At 46.0% G+C, this 24056-nt stretch overlaps 1 protein-coding gene across 5 annotated transcripts in view; it reads left to right on the forward strand.

Moving 5' to 3' along the window:
- The first annotated feature begins 3082 nt into the window (after positions 1-3082).
- Positions 3083-24056, forward strand: part of LOC126521227 (MFS-type transporter SLC18B1-like) — a 51796-nt gene continuing 30822 nt past the window's right edge. The window contains exons 1-2 of one of the 5 annotated variants that reach the window (XM_050169858.3): positions 3083-3169; positions 23037-23437. In XM_050169858.3, the coding sequence (XP_050025815.1) occupies positions 23102-23437 (336 nt within the window). In that variant the 5' untranslated portion in view covers positions 3083-3169; positions 23037-23101. Of the gene's footprint in view, positions 3170-10125; positions 10280-15034; positions 15146-23036; positions 23438-24056 lie in introns of those variants that run through there. The other 4 variants (XM_055065843.2, XM_050169859.3, XM_050169856.3 and 1 more) reach the window with 4 other exon arrangements.

Here is a 24056-nt window from a genome sequence, read left to right on the forward strand (position 1 = left end):
ACACATGCTCTCCCTCTAACACAAGGCGAATCGCGCCGCATACTAAGACAGATATCCGCCCGTTGTTGCAAAGTGACATGATTTTATCAGAACTCGAAATCTTCATATTTATTTTACGTAGACCCATCACTTCAACTTAAAATGCCATCCACATTAAATACAACCAGAGCCTTTGAAACGCTGGTTCACCGTCTGCGGCTCGGTACGGCGTACACATAAGACTTTCTACATAGAATTTCAAGAGCTGATAGTGCGGAATGCTCTTGTGGCCACGCTGATGAAGATGTACAGCATCTCCTGCTAAAATGTCCGCGACGCGACACACACAGACAACGCTTAGCACTTGATTTAGTGGCATTAGATAGCAGGCCCTTCAGGCTCAGGAAGATCTTAGGTCTTTAGCCAACATACTCCATTTTCTTTTTTTTGTGTTTTGTATTAACACAAATATGTTTGCATCCACGTCCTGTTGCCAGTTTTTTATTACTTTTGGCACACAATTAAAATGTTTTTTTTTTCTTGCGGATGTTTTGCCCTAATTGCTCTATAGATTCGCTGACGTTTATTTCGTTATAACTGTACAATTTTAGCTCACCATTAGAATCTGAAATGCTTAGTTGTGCTTAGCCGTTGCTGTACATTGTACTAATGACCATGGACCATGAATTTTCACAGTAACCAACGCTGTTGTAACGCGCAAAATTGTTCATATGTGTGTGATCTGCTGTCAAACCTGTCGTTCGCGGGGGCTGACACCTTTGTCAGGCTTTATGCCTTTAGTCTCAGTCTACATTCGTTTGAATGAACGAGAAATAAAATTCAATTGAATTCAATACTCATTGCAAAGACGAGGGTTACTCGTCATTCCAACGTTTCTAGAAGCGAGCAATATTCTCGGAAAGTATTGAGTAGAGGGCTTAAATGTGATAGCGCATTCTAGCTTTTTCTTTGTCCCGACTTCGGCCTATCCAATGCTTTTTTTTTTGTAACTTCATAAAAATTTATTCCGTGATTTGTTATGTGCCCTTATTTTAGTCTAGCTAAGTGACCGGACTCTGTCTTTACTTTAGTGCACATATGTGACTGGACTTTGTGTTGCTGTGTTTCTGACTTTCAGTTTTAGTGTGGCATTAGTCTACGTACGTGACTGGACTTTGCATTCTTATGATTTTGAGTTGTCTTTCAGTTATAGTGTGACATTAGTGTACTTGCGTTACCGGAATTTGTGTTGTTATGGTGCCACTATTTTTGTTATGGTTTATTCTTTCTTTTAAATCCCTATGTGAAAGGGAGTAGCTGGCACAAATTAAAGGCGACCACATCTAAATACCGTATAATAAAAAAACATAGCGCATATCACTGCTGTAAGATTCGCTAGGTGTATTAAAATTATAGTGGCAGAAAAAAATACACACACAAAGACAAAAAAGCGAAGTAAAAGATGGGGTTCTGTTTACTTAAGTCCTTTGTCTGCTGCAGGTTTCTAAAGAAATAAACAAGGGGGGCTTACAAGCCAAAACCGCGATCTGATTAGCAGGCACACTGTGAGGGACTCCGGAAATTTGAACCCCCTGGCGTTCTTTAACGTGCACCTAAATCAAAGTTCCCCAAGGGTGTTTTAGCATTTCGCCCCTATCGAAATGCGGCCGCCGTGGCCGGAATACTGCACGTTTCTTTATGCCACTATGAAATATAGCGCTACTTACAACAAAAGGGCAAATGCGAGATGTTACAATTTACACACTCAATGTACCGAACTAAAGCTTCCACAGTGCCAAAGCCTCATATACTTAAGCCAGGAACCCATGCGCTGCACTGGCGCACAAATGAAACCTTTTCTATTTAATCAATCGCTTGACAAGTGACTGTACGCTGCTAGTTGTCACGCCCAATTGGACAAATGCCTAATTAAGACGACCCTAACTGGCCGTTGCAGAATCCAAATGAACATTGTTACGACGCTGATAAGGCTTGAGAAACTTCTATCACAAACTAAGAACAAGGCATAATTAGTCTGTTTTGATTGACAACGAACAAGGGATACTAGAAATGCCTGTCTAAACTTTTCATTCTAACCTAGGTATACAAAGTTAAATAATATCTATCAGAAAAAGACAGCTTCATGTTGCCGGCGCCAAACAAATAAAACGTGAAAATGTTTCGTTCGGCTAATCGAGCTATCATCTGGCTGTGTATTCGTAATCAAATAATCTAAAATGATATCCTTTTGAAAACGGCGAAATCAAGTTCACCGCAAAGAAATGTTATGAAAAAAAAATTATACCACCCAACTAACTGTTCACATGGCAATCTGTTTGCACCCCGTGTGCCTTATTCTTGCGTATGCACATTTCTTTCCACTGTTCTTAACGAACAAAATAAATAGCAGCGCAGCAGTTGCACATGTAATCGTAATTTTTACATTTGTCAAACGCCATCATTTCTGCAAGAAATAATGGATGACGGCGGATTCTGGCGAAAATGCATGCTGCTGGCCGAGCGCTGCCCATGAGATAAGGAACGCTCTGCCACTTCTTCGTCGCCAGTCACGATGCAGCCGACCTTGTTCACCGAATGCACGCTTGAGAGCAGTACAATACCACTGCGCAAACGCTCCGCCACGTGGCTTTTTTCATATTTCGCGGGCTTTCTTTGCTACACGGAAAAAAGGGCTACGTGAGACATATCGTAAAGGAAACTCGATCACTGGTTTCTGAGGGTCCTCTACAAATCTGCGTATCATACTTGGGGTCCTCAGTCAATAACTAAATAGTTGAATAATTACGCTAATTAATTAGTGAGTTATGTGGAAAACAAAAAGAATTATCTGAGTTACTATAGGCTATTGCGAATAGTATGCGTTCGGTTCAATTCGCTTCCGACGCGCCTTTGATTTTTCAATTCTTGGCTCAGGTTACGTGGGACACCCTGTATAAGAGATCCTTCCGACTCCTAGCGCCAGGCTGCGCTGTCTGGGGAGACCGTTCGACAAGGCACGAACGCGTGCCAAAACTTGCCCCCTCATTCCCTTCGGAAGCGTTGCTATTTGGAGGCCTCCGCAGCCTGTACCCCAACTTTCGCTGCCTGTTCCACTGCAGCACTGTTTTACCTCGGCGATTCTACGAACGTCAGGCACGACGCCTCTGTGAGAACGATGGCGTCACTACAGGTAAATGTGAAGCGATAGCCTACGGCATATAGGAACTCGCTGTTAGCCTAGTTGGCGTTCTCAAAGGGACATATTTGTTGCTGGACAGACGAGCACGAAAGCAATAACGCACGTGTTCTTGCAACTGTTTATGTCTATCCAGCTGTAATGTAAGAGTTCTCGGCTTTCCTTTTATTTCGGTCTTTTGGGCTGATTGCAACGTGTAGCTGATCATTTCACCCACTATAGTGAAGGGCATAGTGGAAACAAGAAATGTCACATGTTTGCCGAGGCTAGGTTATAAGGCGCAATAATTCAGACATTCAGTATGTAAGGCGCGCCTATCTAAGACCCTAGCGAGCAGTGCTGATATTTGCATTGCCCTATAAGACTGGAGCACCAAATAACTACGAACATAAAGCAGGTATGTTACTAAAGAGGCTAAATTACAGATTTGCTTGACTGGCTTCGCCGCTTACTTCCATTACTGTTTCCGCCGCTGAATGCTGGCGTAACAACTATTTACAATCAATAAATCTAAATATTGGTTTGTTCATTTCTTGTATTCCTACCTTAAATTGCGAACCCAAACCCAGAATCACTTTTTCCTTTTAGTTACATCAACATACAGCTGCTTTCCGCGCTTAGTTCGTCTCTATTTTTTGAAGCGAAGCTTTCTTTGCCTCTTATCCCCACTTTCCTATAGCGCTGCTGCTGCTGCTGTTGTGGCCTTGCCCCGCGTGCTGCTGGGTTTCAAAACAAAGTTCGCAATAGGGGATCAGAAAATTTGGTGGTTGGAGTTCATTGTGTCGTTTTTTTCTCTTTTTTTCTTGTTTAACCTAGGTCGGGCATTAGGCAATATAATAGCAAGAGCTTCGTGGCGCAACCCACGGCCCCGTTCCAAAGGGGACGCTCATAGCATCCATCCGTCCATCCATCCTTAAGGTCCCTGAATAAAACTTAAATGTAGCGACATTCCTTCTCGCCCGGCCTCCTCTTCTCCTGGCCTTCTCGCAGCTCGTTTTTTTTCTCTCGTAGCTCGACCTCGAAGTTGGGCCGTTCGCTTGGAAGTCGCCCATAGAATTACACGAGGAGATCGAGACACTAAAAATTGTTGTTGGGTGTTGGCGCATGAACTTTTGCCGCAGTTAAGGCTTGATTAGTGTGTGCTGTGCCAGCAGCGATGATGGAACACTGTGAAGCTGGCGGAAGCAGATATTTTTTGTGCTTTTTCAGCGCGTAACTGCGCGCTTCTTTTGTGGCTTCGGCTTGGCTGCCTGCGTCCAGTTAGAAGAAGGCTCTTGAGGCTAGCTTGGTGGACAAATTCCTTTTAGTGTCGAGTACTAGCTCAAAAATCAAAGTTATTTGTCTCGCCAATAATGTATACATGATGAACACGATGTTTATATACATGCCCGAGCTTTGAGTGTTATGTCGTCCACTGCCATGCATTGTACTCGAAGGCAAGAACACTGTCGCGGCTTGCACAGATCAACCCGCTTCGCGAGTTATTTCTATCGCATTGATCAGGTTCTTTATTTGGCTTTCTAACGACACTTGCCCGGCGTGAAAGGGCTGCGATGAATGTTTCGCCAGTACACTCCAAACGCTTAGAACGACAGAAAGCTGAGCTAGTTGGTAAGGAATCATTATGGAAAAAAAAAGGTGAGGCGTGCAGACAGGACACAAGAGAAGTGGACAACACGAACGCCGACTATCAGCTGCAGGTAGCACTGAGGCGAAAAGAAGAAAGAAGACATAAAACTAATCTTCGTAAGCTCTGGAATGGTATGACCACGTGTCAGTAGGGTACATGTGCCGGTCTACGTGAGAGATAGCTGTTAAGGCACTTAATCTCTTTCTTATGTAAAGTAATCGAAGGCTGACTCACGCACGCACTTTCAACATTATAGATATGCCATGCCTCTACCATAAGACGCGTATCTTCATTCTTGTACCTTTACAATATCGCGCATTCATCTAACTCTGGCGTGCAGTTACAATCTTGGCAATGTAGGGAAAGATTAGAAGGCGATCCACCGGTTAATGACCTTTTATGTTGCATTAGCCTCTGATTGATACACCACCCCGTTTGCCCTACGTAGAACTGGCCACAGCTAAAGGGAACTTTATGAACCACACCCATACGACAGTCAGTAAAACTGTTGTTCTTATTGTGCTTCACAGGACGAATATCTGTTCTTCTTTTGCCTTTTACCTGCTCCTTTTTCCTTTGCCCGGCAGCGCATATCTTACCTAGCTTATTGGGAGCAGTGAAAGCAACATTAACATCATATCTACTTGCAACTTTTTTAAGCCTGTGCGATACTGAATGAATGTACGGAATAGCCACTACTCTTTTTTTTGCTATGACTGCTTTCTGTAATCACGTCCGTCCCCCTCGAAACCGACTTCTTTAGGCGTTCAGCCACAGTGGCCACTGCTATGCTAGGATAGCCTGCTTCTAATTGGCGCCGGACCTGTGCATTAAAACTGGCGCTCATTTTGTGCATGCAGGATCTGGTTAGAGAAGACTTAAGGCACGACATGGCAATTTCGTTTTTTACTACATTGGAATGCTTGTATTGAAAATTTAACAAGGCCTTCGAAGATCTTGGGGAGTACTGCCAACAAACGTGATTTTGTTCGAAGACCAAGGAAATGTCTAGAAACGGAATTACGCGGCGCTGAGGAAATTCCTTCGTAAACTTTAATCCTCATCCATAAAGTTTAAATTGCTCACTTACTAAGGTAGCAGCGGAATCGAATTCTTCCCTGTTGCAGAAAATCAGGTAATCATCAACGTACCGAAATATCTTGATAACGCAATCACCTAAGGCTTTCTCTAAGCAGCTGTCAACCTTACTCAGGTAAATATTGCTAAGAATAGGAGTAACCTTTGAGCCAATACAAATGCCTGATTTCTGCAGAAACACGCCGTCTCTCCGCCAAATCAGCGTCGACTTTAAGTACATTGAAAGAATTTCTAGAAAAGCTCCCGGGGAAACACCGCATCTGTCAATAAAAGCCGGCTCTTGCATTTGTTTTTTAATGCACTCATTTACAGAATTTAGCAACTCGTCATGCGGCAATGAGTAATACAGGTCTTCGATATCCATACTAAGAGCTGTACAATCACCAGGATTTTGCTCTCTCAAATACTGAACGCCTGAGAATTACGCCTCAGTGCTCCCTTTACTTGATAGTCGGCGTTCGTGTTGTCCACTTCTCTTGTGTCCTGTCTGCATGCCGCACCTTTGTGCATAATGATTCCAAAGGCGATGCGTTTGCGTGTGTGCAGCACTATATAGCTGCCGGTTCAACAACTCGGATGTGTTTGCGCTGCTCGAAGTGCGTACGTGTGTGGACCCAACCGACTGCCATGTGTGCAGCTTCATAATTTAATCATCTTAGTACCATGATGAGCGAACGCAAGGCGCGTGACATATTCGCCTGAATAACGCGAGCGTCGTGTAGAAACGTGTGCGGTCAACACGCATCATCTCAGCTATTCTCGTCGTTTTGTAATGGCGCTGGCATCTCTTTATGCAGTGAAACTTGTCTTACGCTTGCATGACAAACTGGTGCAGTTGGCTCTCAAGCGCGAACATCACAGTGGAACCTGTACTTCATTTCTGAACAAAGCGTATGCAAGGACGAAAGTTACACACAGAAATGGTCTCTAACAATGAGCACTTTCCCCTTTACGCAATTCCAAGTCAATATGAGCCAACAAACTCGTGCGCCACTTTATCCTGCCGATACGGCGAAGCGGAGAAAGCCTACTCACAATAGTCAAAATCATTTGCACTGGTAGGGAACAGCTTGTCCTCGCAAAATATATTTGCAGCGCCTAACAAAATCATGGACTGACAAAGCTACACACTATCAGTACTACAATAGTAACACGTATAACGTTTCTAGCATGATATATGACAAAACACAGCCTACGCATTCCATAGGTTCATACAGTTGTTGACGACAGCGCGATCAGGAAAAGAAATCTGAACGAGCACCACGAATAGCACCCGTGCATAAGCTTACCCATGCCTGAGCTCCGCACCCCGTCAACAAGGCAAAAAAGCTCCGCTCGTACACGTTTGCACCTCCAGTACTCTAAAATCATTCCCTAACAGAAAACAAACCAAAAACTGAGTTCTTCAATGAGGCGGTTAGCCACGAAACAGCCAAAATATCCGAAATTTCATGCGAAAGCTTTGCCGCGGAAACTCGACGGCCAACTGTCATGGTGGTACGTCCACCGAGACGCGGAAAAGAAGAAAAAATAGAGAAAAGGGCGCGAAAAACACCACGTGACGGCAATCAGCTAATTGGGAGACGCAGACGTTCTCTCCTGCTTCCTCTCATGCCCCTCACAGCAGCGGCGGCTAGATAAAAGCATGTCGTTACCTTTAAATTTTATTCAGGAACCTTATTCATCCCGGCTATGAGGATAGAATAGACCAACAATACATCAGAGCGCCATGGGGATACAATGGGCACGAGGTGCTCCGGGGTATGTGTAAAGGTGTAATGCTCCCAAGACTTACTTTTGGAAATGCGGTTGTTTGCTTGAAATCATGGGTACATTCAGGACTCGATGTGAACCAAAGGTCAGTGGATCGCATCGCATTGGGCGCTCACGGGAAGACTACAAATGAAGCTGTGCAGGGTTATATGGGCTGGACAAGTTTGGAAGTGAGGGAATCTCACAGTAAAATTGATTATGAAGAACGACTGAGGAATATGGATGATAGTAAATGGCCTGGGAGACTGTTGAGGTATCTGTACAGTAAAAATATTGATTCACAGTGGAGGAAAAGAACTAGGGAGCTTACCAGCAAGTATGCGGCCTGTACGGTGAGGAACACAGCAACAAAGAACGTCAAGTGGAAAGTCAGAGACAGAGAGAGAGAGAGAGCAAATGATAAATGAAAGGTAGGGAGGTTAACCAGTACTGAGCCCTGTTGGCTACCCTACACTGGGGAAAGAGAAAAGGGGACGGAAAGATTAAAAGAAGAAGAGAAAGCCCACTGGGGATGTCGTTCGGTCAGCGGAAAGTCAGGGAGGCTGAAATAATCTCATGGGTGGCTGCAATGAAAAAAAAGGAAAAAACGAAATTAGGAAAGCTACAATTTATGATAACTCAAAGGGAAGCTCATTACTTTTCGAAGCGAGGTCAGGGTGCCTTAGAACACGCACCTATAAAGCGAGAAATAAGACGGAAGAAGAAGCATGTGCTTGCGGCGGTAAAGCTAGGGAAACGATGGGGCATGTTTTATTAGAATGCGAAAACATGTGCCCAGTGGTCGATTTAGGCACCACTGCCCTCCTTGAAGCCCTTGGGTTCAGCGAGAGCAGGGGAAAAGTAAACATGTCCGCAACAGAGATTAGTAAGAGGGGATTGGTAGATTGGTGGAGGAAAAGAAGTGAAACGACAAAAAATGGAGACATACAAAAGCAAAGTTCAAAATAGGGGGTCAGAAAATTTGGTTGTGGGAGTTCATCGTGTTCTTTTTTCTTTTTCTTTTTTAACCTAGGTAGGACATTAGGCAGCATAATAGCAAGAACTTGGTAGCGCAACCCACCACACCGTTCAAAGGGGACGCTCATAACATCCATCCATCCATCCGTCCCGGCAGAAGGGTGGGTCTAAAAATTAATCTCCAGAAAACTAAAGTAATGTTTAACAGTCTCGGAAGAGAACAGCAGTTTACGATAGGTAGCGAGGCACTGAAAGTGGTAAGGGAATACATTTACTCAGGGCAGGTAGTTACCGCGGATCCGGATCATGAGACTGAAATAATCAATAGAATAAGAATGGGGCTGGGGTGCGTTTGGCAGGCATTCTCAGATCATGAACAGCAGGTTGCGATTATCCCTCAAGAGAAAAGTATATAACTATGTCTTACCAGTACTCACCTACGGAGCAGAAACCTGGAGGCTTACGAAAAGGGTTCTACTTAAATTGAGGACGACGCAACGAACTATGGAAAGAAGAATGATGGGTGTAACGTTAAGGAATAAGGAGAGAGCAGATTTGGTGAGGGAACAAAGTCGAGTTCATGACATCTAAATTGAAATCAAGAAACAGAAATGGGCATGGGCTGGGCATGTAATAAGGAGGGAAGATAACCGATGGTCATTAACGGTGACAGACTGGACTCCAAGAGAAGGGAAGCGTAGCAGGGGGTGGCAGAAAGTTAGGTGGACGGATGATTATGAAGTTTGCAGGGACAACATGGCCACAATTAGCACAAGACCGGGGTAGTTGGAGAAGTATGGAAGAGGCCTTTGTCCTGCAGTGGGCGTAGTCAGGCTGATGATAATAATGATAATAGCCCTCTACTACACCTTAATCAATGTTTGCAGTTTCGTTATGCAAAAATAAAATTTATATAACATGCGAAACCTTCTAGCGTGCGTTTGAACGGTCTATATTAAGAGGCAATGCCTCTTCTCGTGCATCTTGTCAAGAAAAGGGGGCATAAATGCTCCTCTCCGGCAAATGTACAGGTTTTCCATGAAAGGCACTTTTAACTTCATTCCTGGCAAAACAATGGGGGTATAATGATTGATTTTCATGTCCTGTGAATATTGCAATAAGTGGACGAGCTGAGATAAGGAGGAAAGCTATTTGCTTCTCTTCTGTTTGTCCACTGTCAGCACACTGCTTGAATGGAATGCTTTTTATGAGCTTCAGCGCATACCTTCGAACACCATGTCATTAAGCTTAGAAAATAAGTGACCGCCACTACAGCAAAATAGCAAATCGAAAGCCTGTAAGACTTCATCCCAGTTTCCTTGCGTGTTTTCCCGCCGGCTTAGGGGACCCGCCTAGCCACGATTATCTGGTATTTTTCGCTTTGAGGTCAGCGCGCAAGGAATCGCTCGAGATGGTGAGGGGGAAAAATCGATGCCCTCGCCGCTCAAAACACGTTCCCTAGTGCCAGAGGCCGCCTTCAGGTGGAGTTGTCTTCAATGTTGTGACTGCTCTGCGCTTGGCGCGGCCGCCGACGCGAAACTCCGTGCTTCACACAATTGACCAGCGAACGGCTGCAGGTTCCGTCGAGGTGAAGCAGGCCCTACAGGGAAACCTGTAAAAGAGAGGAGTGAGGACGATGCCTTCAGGTAAGGGATCGGCCAGAAACGTATGCAGTGTAGCGGCGATAGAGTGAGGGCACCGGCTCCGGTATATCGCTTTGGAAGTACTATGCGCCTGCTTGCCTGTGCTTTCTTCGCGCACACCGGTGATGTTTGCTTTCCAATGACTAAAACTAACAAAACAACTCTCCTCCAGGAAACTCGTGCTATGTTGTGCCTACTATGGTAGCTGTCCGAGTGCTATACAGTGTGTTTTCTTTTCTAACTGCACCAAATTTTTAAAATTAGAGAAATATAAATCACGGTAATGTTATGTTTACCATTCGAGTGTACGGATAGGCAGCCTCCAGATACAGAGCAATTTCCGCAATTACATGTGTAATTTGCGAAGTTTTGGTAATATACTTTCTAATTATCAACAAGAAGTGGCTACAGTAAATGAGTACTTTGAGACCCATCCCCAACACTACCTATACAAACCAAAAAATCTTGAACAGCGGATTTCATGTGGGAGTTACGCGAACAGTTAGTTCCCCTTGGCAGGCTCCTTGAAAGCGAAACTGGCTGGAAAAAGAGCGTCTGCGTCGTCGATGTGCCCCCCCGCCCCCTTTCGTCGCGTCTCCGAGATCACTGCCGGTCCTACCCACGAGCAGCTTGCGTTATCTCTTCGCTGTCTGCCGCGTTGGCCTAGCGCTTCAATGCCGGCAGTCCGCCCAAGTTACTTCGTCATTCCGTTGTGCGCCACGTGTGCACTTCCATCGACGAAATGCCGTTTCAGGGGCCCAATGGAATGACGAAGTAAATTTGACGGCCCGCCGGCGTTGAAGGGCTAGGCCAACGCCGCAGACAGCAAGGAAATGACGCAAGCTGCTCGCGGGCCCGGACCCATAGTGACCCCGGAGACGTGACAAAAGGCGGGGGAGGGGGCACATCGACGACGTTCCGGTTTCAAAGAGCCTGCCAAGGGGAACGAATTGTTCGCGTAGCTCCCACATCAAATCCGCTATTCAAAATTTAATCGTTAGGATAGGTAGTGCCGAGGACGGGCCCCAAAGTACTCATTTGCTGTAGCCACTTATTGTTGATAATTAGAAAGTAAATTACAGTAACTTCGCTAATTACGCACGTAATTGTGGAAATTGCTCTGTATCTAGAGGCTGCCTATCTGTACACTCGAATGGTAATCATAACGTTGCCGTGGTTCATATTTTTCTAGTTTTAAAGATTTGGTGCAGCTAAACAAAGAGACACCCTGTATAGACTGCGGGGTGCACCTTGCTCGAGCGAACAAATACGTAAAGCGCTGGCGGACAACCACTTCGCCCAGCCGGGGCGTGTTCGCCCGGAACGCCAGTAATTGGCCGATGCTGTCAAAAAATTCCAAGCCACCAAGTCCAGTTTAAACTTAAATGTCTGATCTTCGAAAAAAACGTCATGAACTTGTCATGCACACTAATCACATCAGTGATAAGAACAGAAAAATGTAGGAAATACCCGAAAGACGGTTTCTAAATGAATGAGCCTTCTTGAACATAGAACATTGCTCAACGTGTTCAATATTCATTGATGACCACGAGACATAGATGTAGCCCAAACAGTGTCAGCGCAGCCCACGGCTAAGTGCAGCCCTAGCCATTTTCTAACCAGTAACAATGTGGCACTGGGAATATTGGAAGTCTTCGCCATCGAATAAAACGGTGAAAGGGGTGTCAGTGAAAAGTGCGCCCGTATATGTCGTTTGTGTCTTACTTCGTCCTCGTATGCTACGCGCCGTAGCTTTTGTCTTGATGTCAGTGCCCCGTCCATCACTTTTATAAAGCAATGAAGATATCTTTGAAGCAGGGTTGATCAACGTCAAGCATTTAAACATGTATCAGGCTGTCATATTTCTCACAGTTTCTGATGTATACCTCCGGATTATCAGGAAGGAAATATTCATTTAACAGTTAGCGATGAGCCTTGCTCTATTTTACGTGTTCTACAATTCGTGAGCTAATTCTAGCAAAGCAAAAAGTACTTCCTATACAGCTAACTGCCTTTATCACTTTACCAAGAGTAAAACATACTTGACCATGACAGCTGTGTTTTTGTAATCAAGAATGTTGTGCCTAATAGTTCACGATGTTAACAAACAATGAGAGAGCTAAGCATGTCGTTAAACGGAAATATACGATGCGTTTGTAGCAGTCACAGTCACAGTATCCGCACAAACAGCGGTCCAAAAAGAAGGAATATCCATTTACTTGTAAGTCGACACAATAGGTACAAAGTAGTCAAGCAATCCCAATTGCTGACGACTATCCTCAAAGAAGTTGGACGGCGATGATAGGGTCAGCGGCGTAGCACACCTCTTTTGGAAGTCTCCAGGTGGCCGGTTGCGTTTCCAGTAGAGGGAATATTCAAGAACATTCTTGGCCGTTGCGCTGCTATAGGCAAGGTGTCTCCGAGATTCGCCATACCATTTTGGTGTACGGTCTAGGTGGCTGAGCGATGGTGTCACGCACCAGGTCCAAAGCGCCATTTTGCCACGCTCATTCGACCAGGAGCTGCATTGCCCTTGGATTGGTTTCAAGGGGGCGCATCGTTGTCGGGAGCCCCCATGCCATCGGGGAAGCACCAAAGTGACTGGGTGAAGGTCTTGCATGCCTGGGTCCTTCTGGCCTGCAAGCGCGCATCTCCGCATCCCAAGTAGTATTGCAGAAGTAACGTTGCTATGCAGTAGCACATTCCCAGCCCTGGGGGATTGGCTAAGAACAGGGCAGCTCAAAATAATATAACAAATGCAAAAGAAGTCTCCTCCGATCAAACTGGTTTGCTTTGGTTTTCCTCTATTTCACCCGTGCCGTCTCTTTTCGTTTTTTTTTCTGTGTCTTCTGTTCGGTTTCTCGTTTTTGTTTCTTCAATCACTGTGTGGTCGCTTCGCATAATTGTTTCCTGCTTATTTTCCATTGGCATTGGAATCTCCGGCACCTTCCCGGAATCGTTATCGTCTTCGCGCCGATCGGCAGGCGCCGTAACTCTCGCGTATAACACTGTGTCGAAGTACTTATTTATTGTGACGGCATCAGGATGACGTAAGTAATGAATCGAGGCTTGTAACCGCGACACTTTGCTAATGTACGCCTACATATTATTTTGTCATAACTATGCCCAATAGTACCAACATTTAATTGGCACCGTTTCGCGTCTTCTACGGGTTTATCGACTGCGACTTGAAAACTACAACGTAGAGTTGACAAAAAGAAAAGAAAAAGGAAGCTCTCACGTAGCTCCATCAAAAACAGGTAGTGCAATTTTGTAAATGCGTCTGCTAGACTATCAAAAGCAGGACGACATTGTAATAAAGCCACCAGTTCTATTTTGTGAATAAGTTTTTCAAAAGACAAGTAAGCAAACTAAGAGCCCTGGGCAAGCTACCGTTAGTTACAGCAAGCTTATTCGCTTTAAACACTGTATTAGTCGTTTGCATAATTTGTGATATCTCTTTTTGATCCGGAATCACAAATTCCAGAACAGCATGCTTAAATTTCTTTTGTGCGCATTTCGCGAATTCTTTTACAACCTGAGAGCATAAATAACAATCTGCTCCGAGGATTCCTTATATCACTACTCTTTTCCTTTTTCAAATGCAGCTAATTTCTCCTAAATCGCTCGAGCAGCCTAACGAAAATATTTTGGCGTCTCACGTTTCCTTGAAGTCGGACAGCAAGGTTAAGCTAACGCCCTCTCATTCTCGACCGCAGAAGGCATGTATCTCTTATTTGAAAAAAAAAATGATGAGGTTTTACATGTCAAAGCCACGACGTGATTATGAGGCACGCCGTAGTGAGGGACTTCGGACATTCGGACCATCTGGGGGTTCTTTAACGTGCACATAAATCTAAGCACACGCGTGTTATCGCTCCATGAAAATGCGGCCACCGAAACCGGGATTCGAGCCCACGACCTCTTGCTTAGCAGCCCAATGGCATAGCCACTGAGCAACCACGGCGGGTAAATGTACCTATTAAGACCAGATGAGGGCAAAGTGAGTAAAATCGATACAAAAGGCAGTGCTGTCGAAAGTTGGTGCCTTTTATTTTTGCGGCTCTTCCCTCGTCACATCCTCTTGCAGGCGTCGCTGTGTTCATGGGTAGTATAGCGGCGCCGCTATACTACCCATTGAGTGTGAATTCGGGGGAAATTGGAGGCTAGGGAAAAGTTCAGAAAGGCACCTCACACTGGCCTTTAATCCAGAGCTCCATAGGAAAGCCTGTCATTCTACGCTACACGTGATGCGCAGACGGTCATAGGCCCTAACACTGTTTACACATTGTGCAGACGTCCTCAGCGGTAGTAACGTCGTTTCAGCGACTGGCCTTTGACTGCACTTACGGCGCTTTCTCGAGATACCGACGGATGCTATCGGCGAATGACGCGCATGCACAACGAAGGCTAAGCTTGCCTGATCACATGCGTGGACTTTCACGCTGCTAACATAAAGCGCGCCAACTACGGCCAACACTTACTCTCGCGAGTGACATCCTCGAGCGCTGCTACTGCGCGCAGCAGTTGGAAGGACCGCGTCTAGCGGTGCGCGAAGGGCTATACGCTAGATCCGCCCAAGTCAACAGAGAGCCATCAGGATCTAAGATGACCATTGCTTTGAAGCTTTTACAAGCCGCTTATCTGCCTCGTGCCAAGAGCGGCGGCGTTTCACGATGACGATATGCGCGCGCAAGAAGAGCGCACCGTCAAGGTTTGTCCCTCACTGAGCAGGACAAGCGTCGAGCAACAGCGGAAGCAGGTGCGCCAAAGTTCATCTGTCACCACACCGCTTGGCAGCACTTAGATGGCAGCGCAGTTTTCCACCAACAAGTGAAAATTGCCAGCAGCGTGATTCATCGGAGCAAGGTTTGTAAAAAATAATGTGTGCAGTCGCATGAGAATCATTCATTACCGCCGCCAGTGGTATGCATACGTAAAATTTATATTGCAATAATATCCAATAAATAACACGAAGATATATATTGAGAGAACGTGCACGTAAAAGCAATCTGGCAGTAAGATTGATGGGCGTTGTTTTTGCCTCGCACGTTCAGTATTTTCCTTCTTGCTTACGTCAGGGTGCTTGTGGCGGCCTGAATACTGTAGCAAGGCTGCAGTATTGTCTTGACGTATCTTTAGTGGGACTATAACCTGCAGCCGGCGAAATTACAGTTCAATACAGACACCGACATTTCAAAAACAGTGAATAAAGACTCGGCAAATTTGCCACCTCTAATTCCGCGCATTAAACGGCGAATCCCAAGGGTCCACATTCCAGAATTTTTCATTTTATCGTTTTGTGGAGACTGTCACGTCTAGTTGATCTGGTACAATATCACACCCCCTGACCCTTCAACTTAGAAGCTTTCTTTCTGAGGAAGCCTTATGCGCGCTCCTTTGAAGCTTCGTGGTACTTTCGGGTTTGTGCTTGCATTCTGTAAATCTTTCTTCTCTCTTCTCAACTTTCACTTCCCTTTTCCACTTGCCCAGAGCAGGGTAGCCAACCAAGCTCAGCCTGTTAAGCCTCATTTCCTCTCATTCATCGCTCTGTCATTCTCTCTCAATCGAACAACATCTTTTTCTTCATAAAATTACTTCCACCCTACAGATTTCTGCGGAACCGATTTACTCAAGACTGCAAGTATCACATTTGCCTTTGAAGTAGGTATTTTTGGACCTATGGACAAAATTGTACTGTGTGTGGTCGCATTCCCATAATATATTTCTGAAGATGGCACAGGCAAACAGAGCAGGTCATTGTGTGTGCGCTACAAACGTTGTGCAAGCCAGCGTTCTCATGCTTTAGTAAAATATATCAGAACGCCGGTCTGAAAACACCATCCTTTTAGTGATTACGTGGATCATCAACCAGATTGACTCGCCTTGAGCCACGCCATTTTAATCCACTGCTGCACAGAGTTGCACGCATACACCTGACGGTCGGGTACTAGTATAAATAACGTCATTAATGGTTACCGGAATATTTCTAGCAAACATTTTTTTAGAATATCAAAAGAACTTACCCAGAATATGCATGACTTCCTAAATATTATCTATATTTAACGCACATGCTAGAAAGTGCAATTTATTTGAGTTTTAAATTGCGGAATACACTGAATCAATTTTGAACATAAAGCGCTTAACTGCTAAAAGAAACGTTGTGAGGCCAACGCAACAGAAGCGCGCAGCTGATATCAATTTTGTTGTCCATTTGTCGCACAAAGTCTATCGAACATCAGTCTAGAAAACGTTCCCGCATTAGAACGCTGAATTCTTAAATCTAGATGAAGATGGTCGTTGTGCTTTCAACCAAGTCCGGGGGCAAGTTGCGCCTGCACGGGACGGCTAACCTCAAAGCGCCGGCAGTTCAGCCGCCTGGATACAGGTTGCCTAGGCTGTCCTGAGCCGTAATTTTAAAGCGAAAGCTTTACTGGCCGCGAACTTGCGATTTCGCCGTGGCGGTGCTCCGAGGAGGCACATGACGTCACAACGCGCGCCTCGCCGCGGATATGTCTCTCTCTCTCGCTCCCTAGTCACTACTGCGCATGCGACACTAGTAGCACCGAGCCACAGGTGTTCCACCGCTGCGCAGCGCCGCGCCTTTCCGCCGCCACCATTTGGTATGACGTCACACCGCGTTCCTCGTCGTTGCGCTCGCCTCCGCTCGCTTCACCAGTAGTGTTCCTGTATATGCTCCCGCAAAGAGCAGACTTGCGCATAGGTCCAGTTTATGATCCAGCTCTGCAGTAGAGCCACTCCTCGCGCGTGCTGGACGCAAATGCCGGGCGGTGTTCCATTTGCGTTTTTGCCTGCTGCCGCGAGCTACATGCGGCAACTGTACGCAAGCGCTGAGCAAGATGACACTTTTTTATTGCAGCCTAAGCTCGAACGGTTGGCATAGCCGGAGGTGCCAACCCCCCGAAATATTTAGTTTGTGTGTACATATATACACGCGTATATATAAACACATGCACGAATGTACAGTCAACAGCAAAAGATTGCGGAATGCGCGAGTGCGAAGCGAAGCGACCCTCCTCCTCTTCTAGCGGTGAATCCCTGGTGTCGAGACCGACGCCTGCACGCATGCGCGTCCCTCCGAGACTGCAAACGTGCATGTTTCTGCGCTTCCTCTTTGCGCGCAGGCGATATCGGATGTAGGCGCGAGGTAGCCATCTTGCGGTATGCGCCATGGCGGCTTCGACGGGCAGAACTTCGTCTATACAACGGAAATCAATTGTCCATCTTCGTCTTGCCGGTCTCCTTCTATAGAGCTCGTCTTCTGCCACGCTCTTCTACGGTAGCACGCACCGTTCGTAAAAAGAAGGAAACAACGAAGATTGGCCACGAAAAGGAGCAGGCAGCCGATAGGGCCGGCCCTATGCGCCAGAGCTCGTGACTCGACAAAAAGCGGCCGCAGTGGCGCCCGCAAGTTCTCGCTTCTAAACACGTTTGACACAGTTTCGGCCGTTGAAGCCGCCACAACGCATATCGCAAGAGGGCTACCTCGCGGCTACATTCGGATATCGCCGGGGGCGCGCAAGGAGGAAGCGCGGAAACATGCACGCAAGCTTGCAGTCTCGGAGGGACGCGCATGCGTGCAGGCGTCGGTCTCGACACCAGGGGTCACCGCTAGAAGGGGAGGAGAATCGCTTTCCCACGCCGTCGCGCATCCCGTAATATTTTGCTGTTGACTGCACATATAAAGAATAGGACCCCCCTCGAAATAAAATCCCGACTACGCTCGTGGCTCGAACAGCTCAAAAGTTCGCGTGCAAACGCACATTACCTTGCAACAAAAAGCGGTGCAATGTTTTTCAGCATGCAATATATGTTTTCTCGCGGAGGAGGAAGGCAAGAAATGTTTTAAAGGGTGTTTAGAGAATACTTCACACACGTGTGGTAGACAATTATGTGAGCACATTTTGGCTGCAAAACGAGACGAATAATGAATGTCGTCAACAGAACTATCGTGCCTGCAATTATGTCAGTGACCGTTGACCGTCGTTCATCACTAAACGTCGTTCACATGCAGCTGCACGTTTTCGATATATGCGGTGCAGAGTAAATTTAAACTCATTTCAAATGTTCACATGCGCACATCTTTGCAAAGCTTATTTTTACGATTCATACCGGAAACTGAACAGCTGCTTTGTAGCAGCAAATGTGCAAGTGGAAAAAGATTCAAGATGCTCGAGCTTCTAGATCAAATTTATTTCGTACAAGGGAATGGATGAACAATGGCTGGTGGCAACAGGGAATGAGTACTGGTTCTTGGAGCCTTGGGGGGGGGGGGGGGGGGGGGAGGGCAGTATTCACGGCCACTGGAAAGGCAATAAGTCATTAATAGTAAGAACAGGTTATTTTTATTGAACTAATAACATAAGACGACAAACTGGCAAAGTAATTATTCACACATTGCAGACTGTAATATGACAGCACATTTTTCTTTATCTCTTCATACTACTCAGGTTAATTTACTATAACACAGCGCTTATTAAACGTACAAAAATAATTTCCCATTCCTCACGTCGACTAAGGCTGATAGAACAAGCAACAAATTGCGGACGGTAAATGCTGAAGCTATCGCAGCTGTCTCCCAAGCGGGAGCGCATGGTGTTTTCGCTTACTACAACACAATGAACACCAGCACATCAATCGACTTTACATAAAAAATCAGAACGCCTACAAAAAAAAATTTTTAAAATAGGAGCAGAGAAAAGCCAGGGTGCAGCGGGCAAATTGTACCTGCTATTATTTGCTCTGTTCTGAACATACTTTTCTGGAGCCGCATAGTCAGAACAATTGTACGAGCAACTAAGCGAATTGAGCGAGTTGGTAACTTAACATTCTTGGCGTATATCTGCAGCGCGACACAGACGTGTCGGCCTTTCTTTGTACCGCGTCTGTGTCGCGCTGCACATATACACCAAAAATCGCACAAGTCAACAACCTCTCATGCCAGGCGTACGCATTTCAGCGTGTACAGGAATGTTACTCGAGATAAATGCAGCTTTAGTGTAAACAAGCCGAACTCACCTCTGTAAACAAGGCGAACGGACCTCGCATATCTTGGTCCCTCTCGGAGCCGGCTGGTCTCGTCCGTCCACCACGGCACCGCGTAAAAAGCTTTGCCACATTTTGTGCGATTTGCGCAGTTTGGTGCGCTGCAAACCGTCATACTGGAAGAGAAGTGTCAAGATGATCTGCTTCGTAGCACTTCACCAGAGTCACTAACTTAACATCCTCGAATACCGTGCCTGCAAACCGGAGCCGATCGTTGCTACGCATGCTCGACGGTCCGCTGATTGCAATTTCGATGGCACTGACAGAAACGAGCCGGCGCCGTTTCCGTAAAGTTGGCTTCGGAGCGCGCAGTTGATCATTTGACGTGATTTTGCACCACGTGATCGTGCTCGGCGAATAGCAGTGCGAGCGGCGCCGGAATAGTTATGCGCAACTCTGCTCCCTGCGGGACACGACCTACTGTATTATACAGTAGGTCGTGGGAACACCATTCGCCAGCTGCGTCACATGCACGATAACATGTCGGAGTATTGAAAAGGAGAGCTCGCGTGTGCCGCAACCACAGTTGAGGCAGCAGTATGGACGGCGACAATTCTGATAAGCAGAAAGAGGCCTGGAATCGACATCGGAACGAGATGAAGAGGAAACGGATTGCCCAGGAAACAGACGAACAGCGCGCCGAATGACTGGCTAAACGCCACAACATAGCTAGACAACCAGACTAACCTGATGCAAAGTAGAAGTGAGGCGTGCAGACAGGACACAAGAGAAGTGGACAACACGAACGCCGACCGAACGCCGAACGCCGGCGTTCGTGTTGTCCACTTCTCTTCTCTTGTGTCCTGTCTGCACGCCTCACTTCTATTTTGCATAATGAATCCTTACCAACTACCTCAGCTTTCTGTCGTTCTAAGCAGACTAACCTGGACTTGCAATCAAGATTACTCAAGGCTAACCATGCTATGCGTTAGCTTTCGCTACGTATATCCTGGCATAGCCGAGCTCAGCCATTGCCAATGTTTTTGAAGACAGTGGATCCTGGTGCTAATTTTCACTGACTGTTGCAATCCCCCCAGTGTTCACAAGAAATATGCTAGAAGGTAACTCACAACGCTGTAATTTGATAGATGTGCCTCTTTCCTCTCTAGAGATTAGATTATAGGCATTTACGGGCCAAAACCCCAATCTATTTATGAGGCACGCCGTAGTGGGGGCCTCGGGATTAATTTTGATCACCTCGGGTTCTTTAACGTGCACCTAAATGTGTTCTTGCATTTCGCACCCATCGAAATGCGGCCGCCGTGGCCGGGATTTGATCACACGACCTCATGCTTAGCAACGCCACACCAAAGCCACTAAGCAACCCCGACGGGTTTTTTCCTCTGTGTTTCTCGCTCCCTCTTGTTTTTAAGCACGTGGCACTTGCAAAAGCTCTGCCACCTGTCCTGAAAACGGGTCAGCAAACGAAGGACAACTAACAGCGACAACTCCTTTGTTTACTTTTATCTCATTAGGAAAACATAGCAGCAGTGTAGCACCACATAAACTTCCTTCAATGCAATTAGGCACGCAGCTGCAATGACCGCGCATAAACTAAAAGAACGCTTAACGCGGTGCCATAAGGTAGCACACTGCTTTCATTTATTTTTTCCCCGAAGGGAGCACTCATATGCGGTTGATTTAAATGCTATTCAGCCTGCCAGGTAGTGCAGCAGCAATATCCTTTCGTTCAGCCTGTTCCCCGCTGTCGTGTACCCATGATGAAAGAGCATGGACCTACTACGGATTGTGTCTTAACAAGTTCGTGAGTTCTGGAGCAACTATTTCTGGTTTCTGGCTTGCCTCGAAACTGCGCACGGTGCATACGAGGAAGCAAGGCGCGAGATTGTGCGCAGCAAGAGAATTGACCACAACAGGCTGGTCTTGCGGAAAGCAAAAGGTAACTCGGATGCCTCCGTCAATGGCATAATTCTCATGTATTTCGTGCTGTTCAATATATGGCGCCCCATGGACGTATCTCTGGCCATCTTCCGTCGTAACATGCAGAGTTTGATGGTCTGTTTCTGCACAGAAATAAAATCAGCCTGCAAATATTTTCAAGCAACAGAAAAAAGTAAGAAAGGCACACCAGTGCAGCAAATAGAGAAAAAAATGTAAAAAAAGGTCATTCACTTTGGAAATCTGTTTTTGGTCACTCGGCATCAAATGACACCTTTCCACTTCACTGTTCGTTACAGTCATCCTAAAGTCTGGATTGCGCTCATGCTGTAAGTAAAGCAAGTTGATCTATGCGAATCACCAGTCCTTAAAAAAGCTGGATGTAAAATAATTGCTGTGTTTATGTTTTCCTTTCTGATTCATTCTTCATTAAGCTTTCGTTTGCCGCTGTGCTGTTCTACCAGATCTTGCGGACGCGAATTAACCTTGCCTATATGACAGGTTTATTTTTGTACGGATCACATCATTTGCAAGATGTATTGGAGGAAACAATTCAGACTTTGCGCTAAGGCTTTATGTTTGTTTTTGAAAAGCAAAATAGTGTTTGTTCATTTATGATGCTTCTTATATGATCCGGTGATCTCAGAGCTTTCCTCGCTGAAAGTATTTTAAACAATAAAAAATTAGAACTAGTTCTTCAAGAGGTATGAAATAGAGCTTTGGCGAGAGTAAAAAAAAATATTTTTTGCGAGTTACAGCTTAAACGTAATCTGACATGTAAAAATCGTATCCGCCATGGAGGCTCGGTGGCTCGCGTTTGCTGCCCACCGCAATCTGATGAGTGTAGAACAAGGAAAAAAAAAACTTATATCTTTCCTTAGTGGCGTTCAAGATCTTAAAATTGAACCTCATAACTAATCCCGAGAATTCAACCATGCTTCCAAAGCACCTTTCGTAACCTATGTATTGCTTTGGTTATTAAGTTCAATCTATACATCAACAATTGGCGATAATACGCCGCGGTATCATGGTCGCTATGGCGTTGCGCCGCTGAGCTCGAGGTCTCGGGTTCGATGCCGGTCGCGGCGGCTGTAGTATTTTGATGGGGGCTAAAAGCAACAGCGCTAGTTTACTTTCATATGTAGACGCACGTTAAGAAACCCCAGGTGGTTCAGATTATTCCGGAGTCCCCTCTACAGTATCCCTCCGAATGAGATCCTGGTGTTGGAACTTAAAACCCCAGAATTGAATTTAATTATTGCCGGTCATGTAGCATGCCAGTAGAACACAAGTTAAAAAAAAAACTTCAAATCAAGATTTTTACATTTCTGTTTTCCTAAGTGAGGAAAGTGGTATACATTTTTCGCAACGGTGCCTTAGTAATATAACGCTTTCAACTGTAGCAAACTGCTCTTCTGCACTCAAATAAATAATTTTCTCGGAGGAAAAAAAACACAAGCAACAGCAGTTCTTCGTGGTGCACCCATATTGCCTAACATGAGTAGCACGGCACATCGATGCCTTTACAAAACCAGCGCAAAACAAGGGGTTACTTGCAGAAGTGGTTGACCGAGCTACTCGAGTTTTATCAGTTAGAATGCGTGTTCTCGCTTTTCGAAGCTCGGAAGTGAGGCTGGCCCAACAAGCAGCGCCGAAGCCGCGTGGAAATTTGTCGCGATAATTACCCGCTTATCGCGGAACTCTGTCGGTCCAGGGGCGCGAGATGATTAGCCCTCGTGTTATTCTTCCTTGCTTTTCGCCAATTTCGCAACCATCGCCACCCCTCTGCACGCAGGCGGTGACCTCCTCGCACACCACAGATCAGGAGATACCGGCCTGGTTGTGACGCGCTGACCAGGGATGGCGGCATCGCTAACGACGAGGAACGGCTTTTCCGGCAGCTTCGGCGGAAATGGCGACGCCTCTACCAACGGAACAGCCTTCGTCAACAGGGCGTTCGAACCGTACGAGCGTTCTGCTAACGGCGGCACCGATGTCGCCAAGACGGTGCACCCCAGCTACGGGTCGGCCATATGGAAAGATGACTCCGAGGCCGAGAAATCAAACAGCAAGGAGAAAGCCCCGGTGGGCTGCTGGGAAAAGTGCAAGCGTGATGCCTGGCTACTACCTCTGGTGCATAGCGAGTTTTGGATTTCAGCTGCCTTCTCGCTCATTCAGCCCTTCTACCCAATTCTGGTGAGTGCTTGGAAAGAGGACTATGAGGGCTGTACCTAATTCTCGTAAGAAATTTAGAGCGCAGTAAAGACGAGAGACGTAAGAAGTCACACAAACACTTTCTCGTCTTTCGTGCGCTTCATGTTTCTTACGATAATGAACTACCAACTAGCCCACATTTCTGTCGTGGATGTAATATCTCAAAAGTGCAGGCTGCGCTCTGAGGAACTCCATCATATACAGAAAGCTTCATTTCGTTTCGTGTTCCACAAAGAGCTGAAAAATATTCGTGACTCGGACACCACCGCGCCACGTGAGCATTGGTCATTTGCAGCGACGCGTAACAATAATTTAAAAAATGAAATGCAGCGGTGCAAACAAAATGCCGGCCAAGGTTAATTTAGACTGCCTCGAACGCTTCAACACGCAAAGCATCCTCACTACTGAGGAATGTACACGCTCCGTTACTATCATAACAAGTTTGCTGCCACCGGGAATACAGACCGCGGCATAGTGCTCGGAAGAAAGTAGACCGATGTTTTTTTTTTCAAGAATAATGCATCCTGGAGTGTATCCTCCAGGACCTAAGCTTCTCTTTACAGTTATTGCTTATATGGCTGCACTAAAAAGAAGCGTATAT

The sequence above is a fragment of the Dermacentor andersoni genome, chromosome 6 (genome assembly GCF_023375885.2).
Source record: "Dermacentor andersoni chromosome 6, qqDerAnde1_hic_scaffold, whole genome shotgun sequence".
NCBI classification, from domain to species: domain Eukaryota; kingdom Metazoa; phylum Arthropoda; class Arachnida; order Ixodida; family Ixodidae; genus Dermacentor; species Dermacentor andersoni.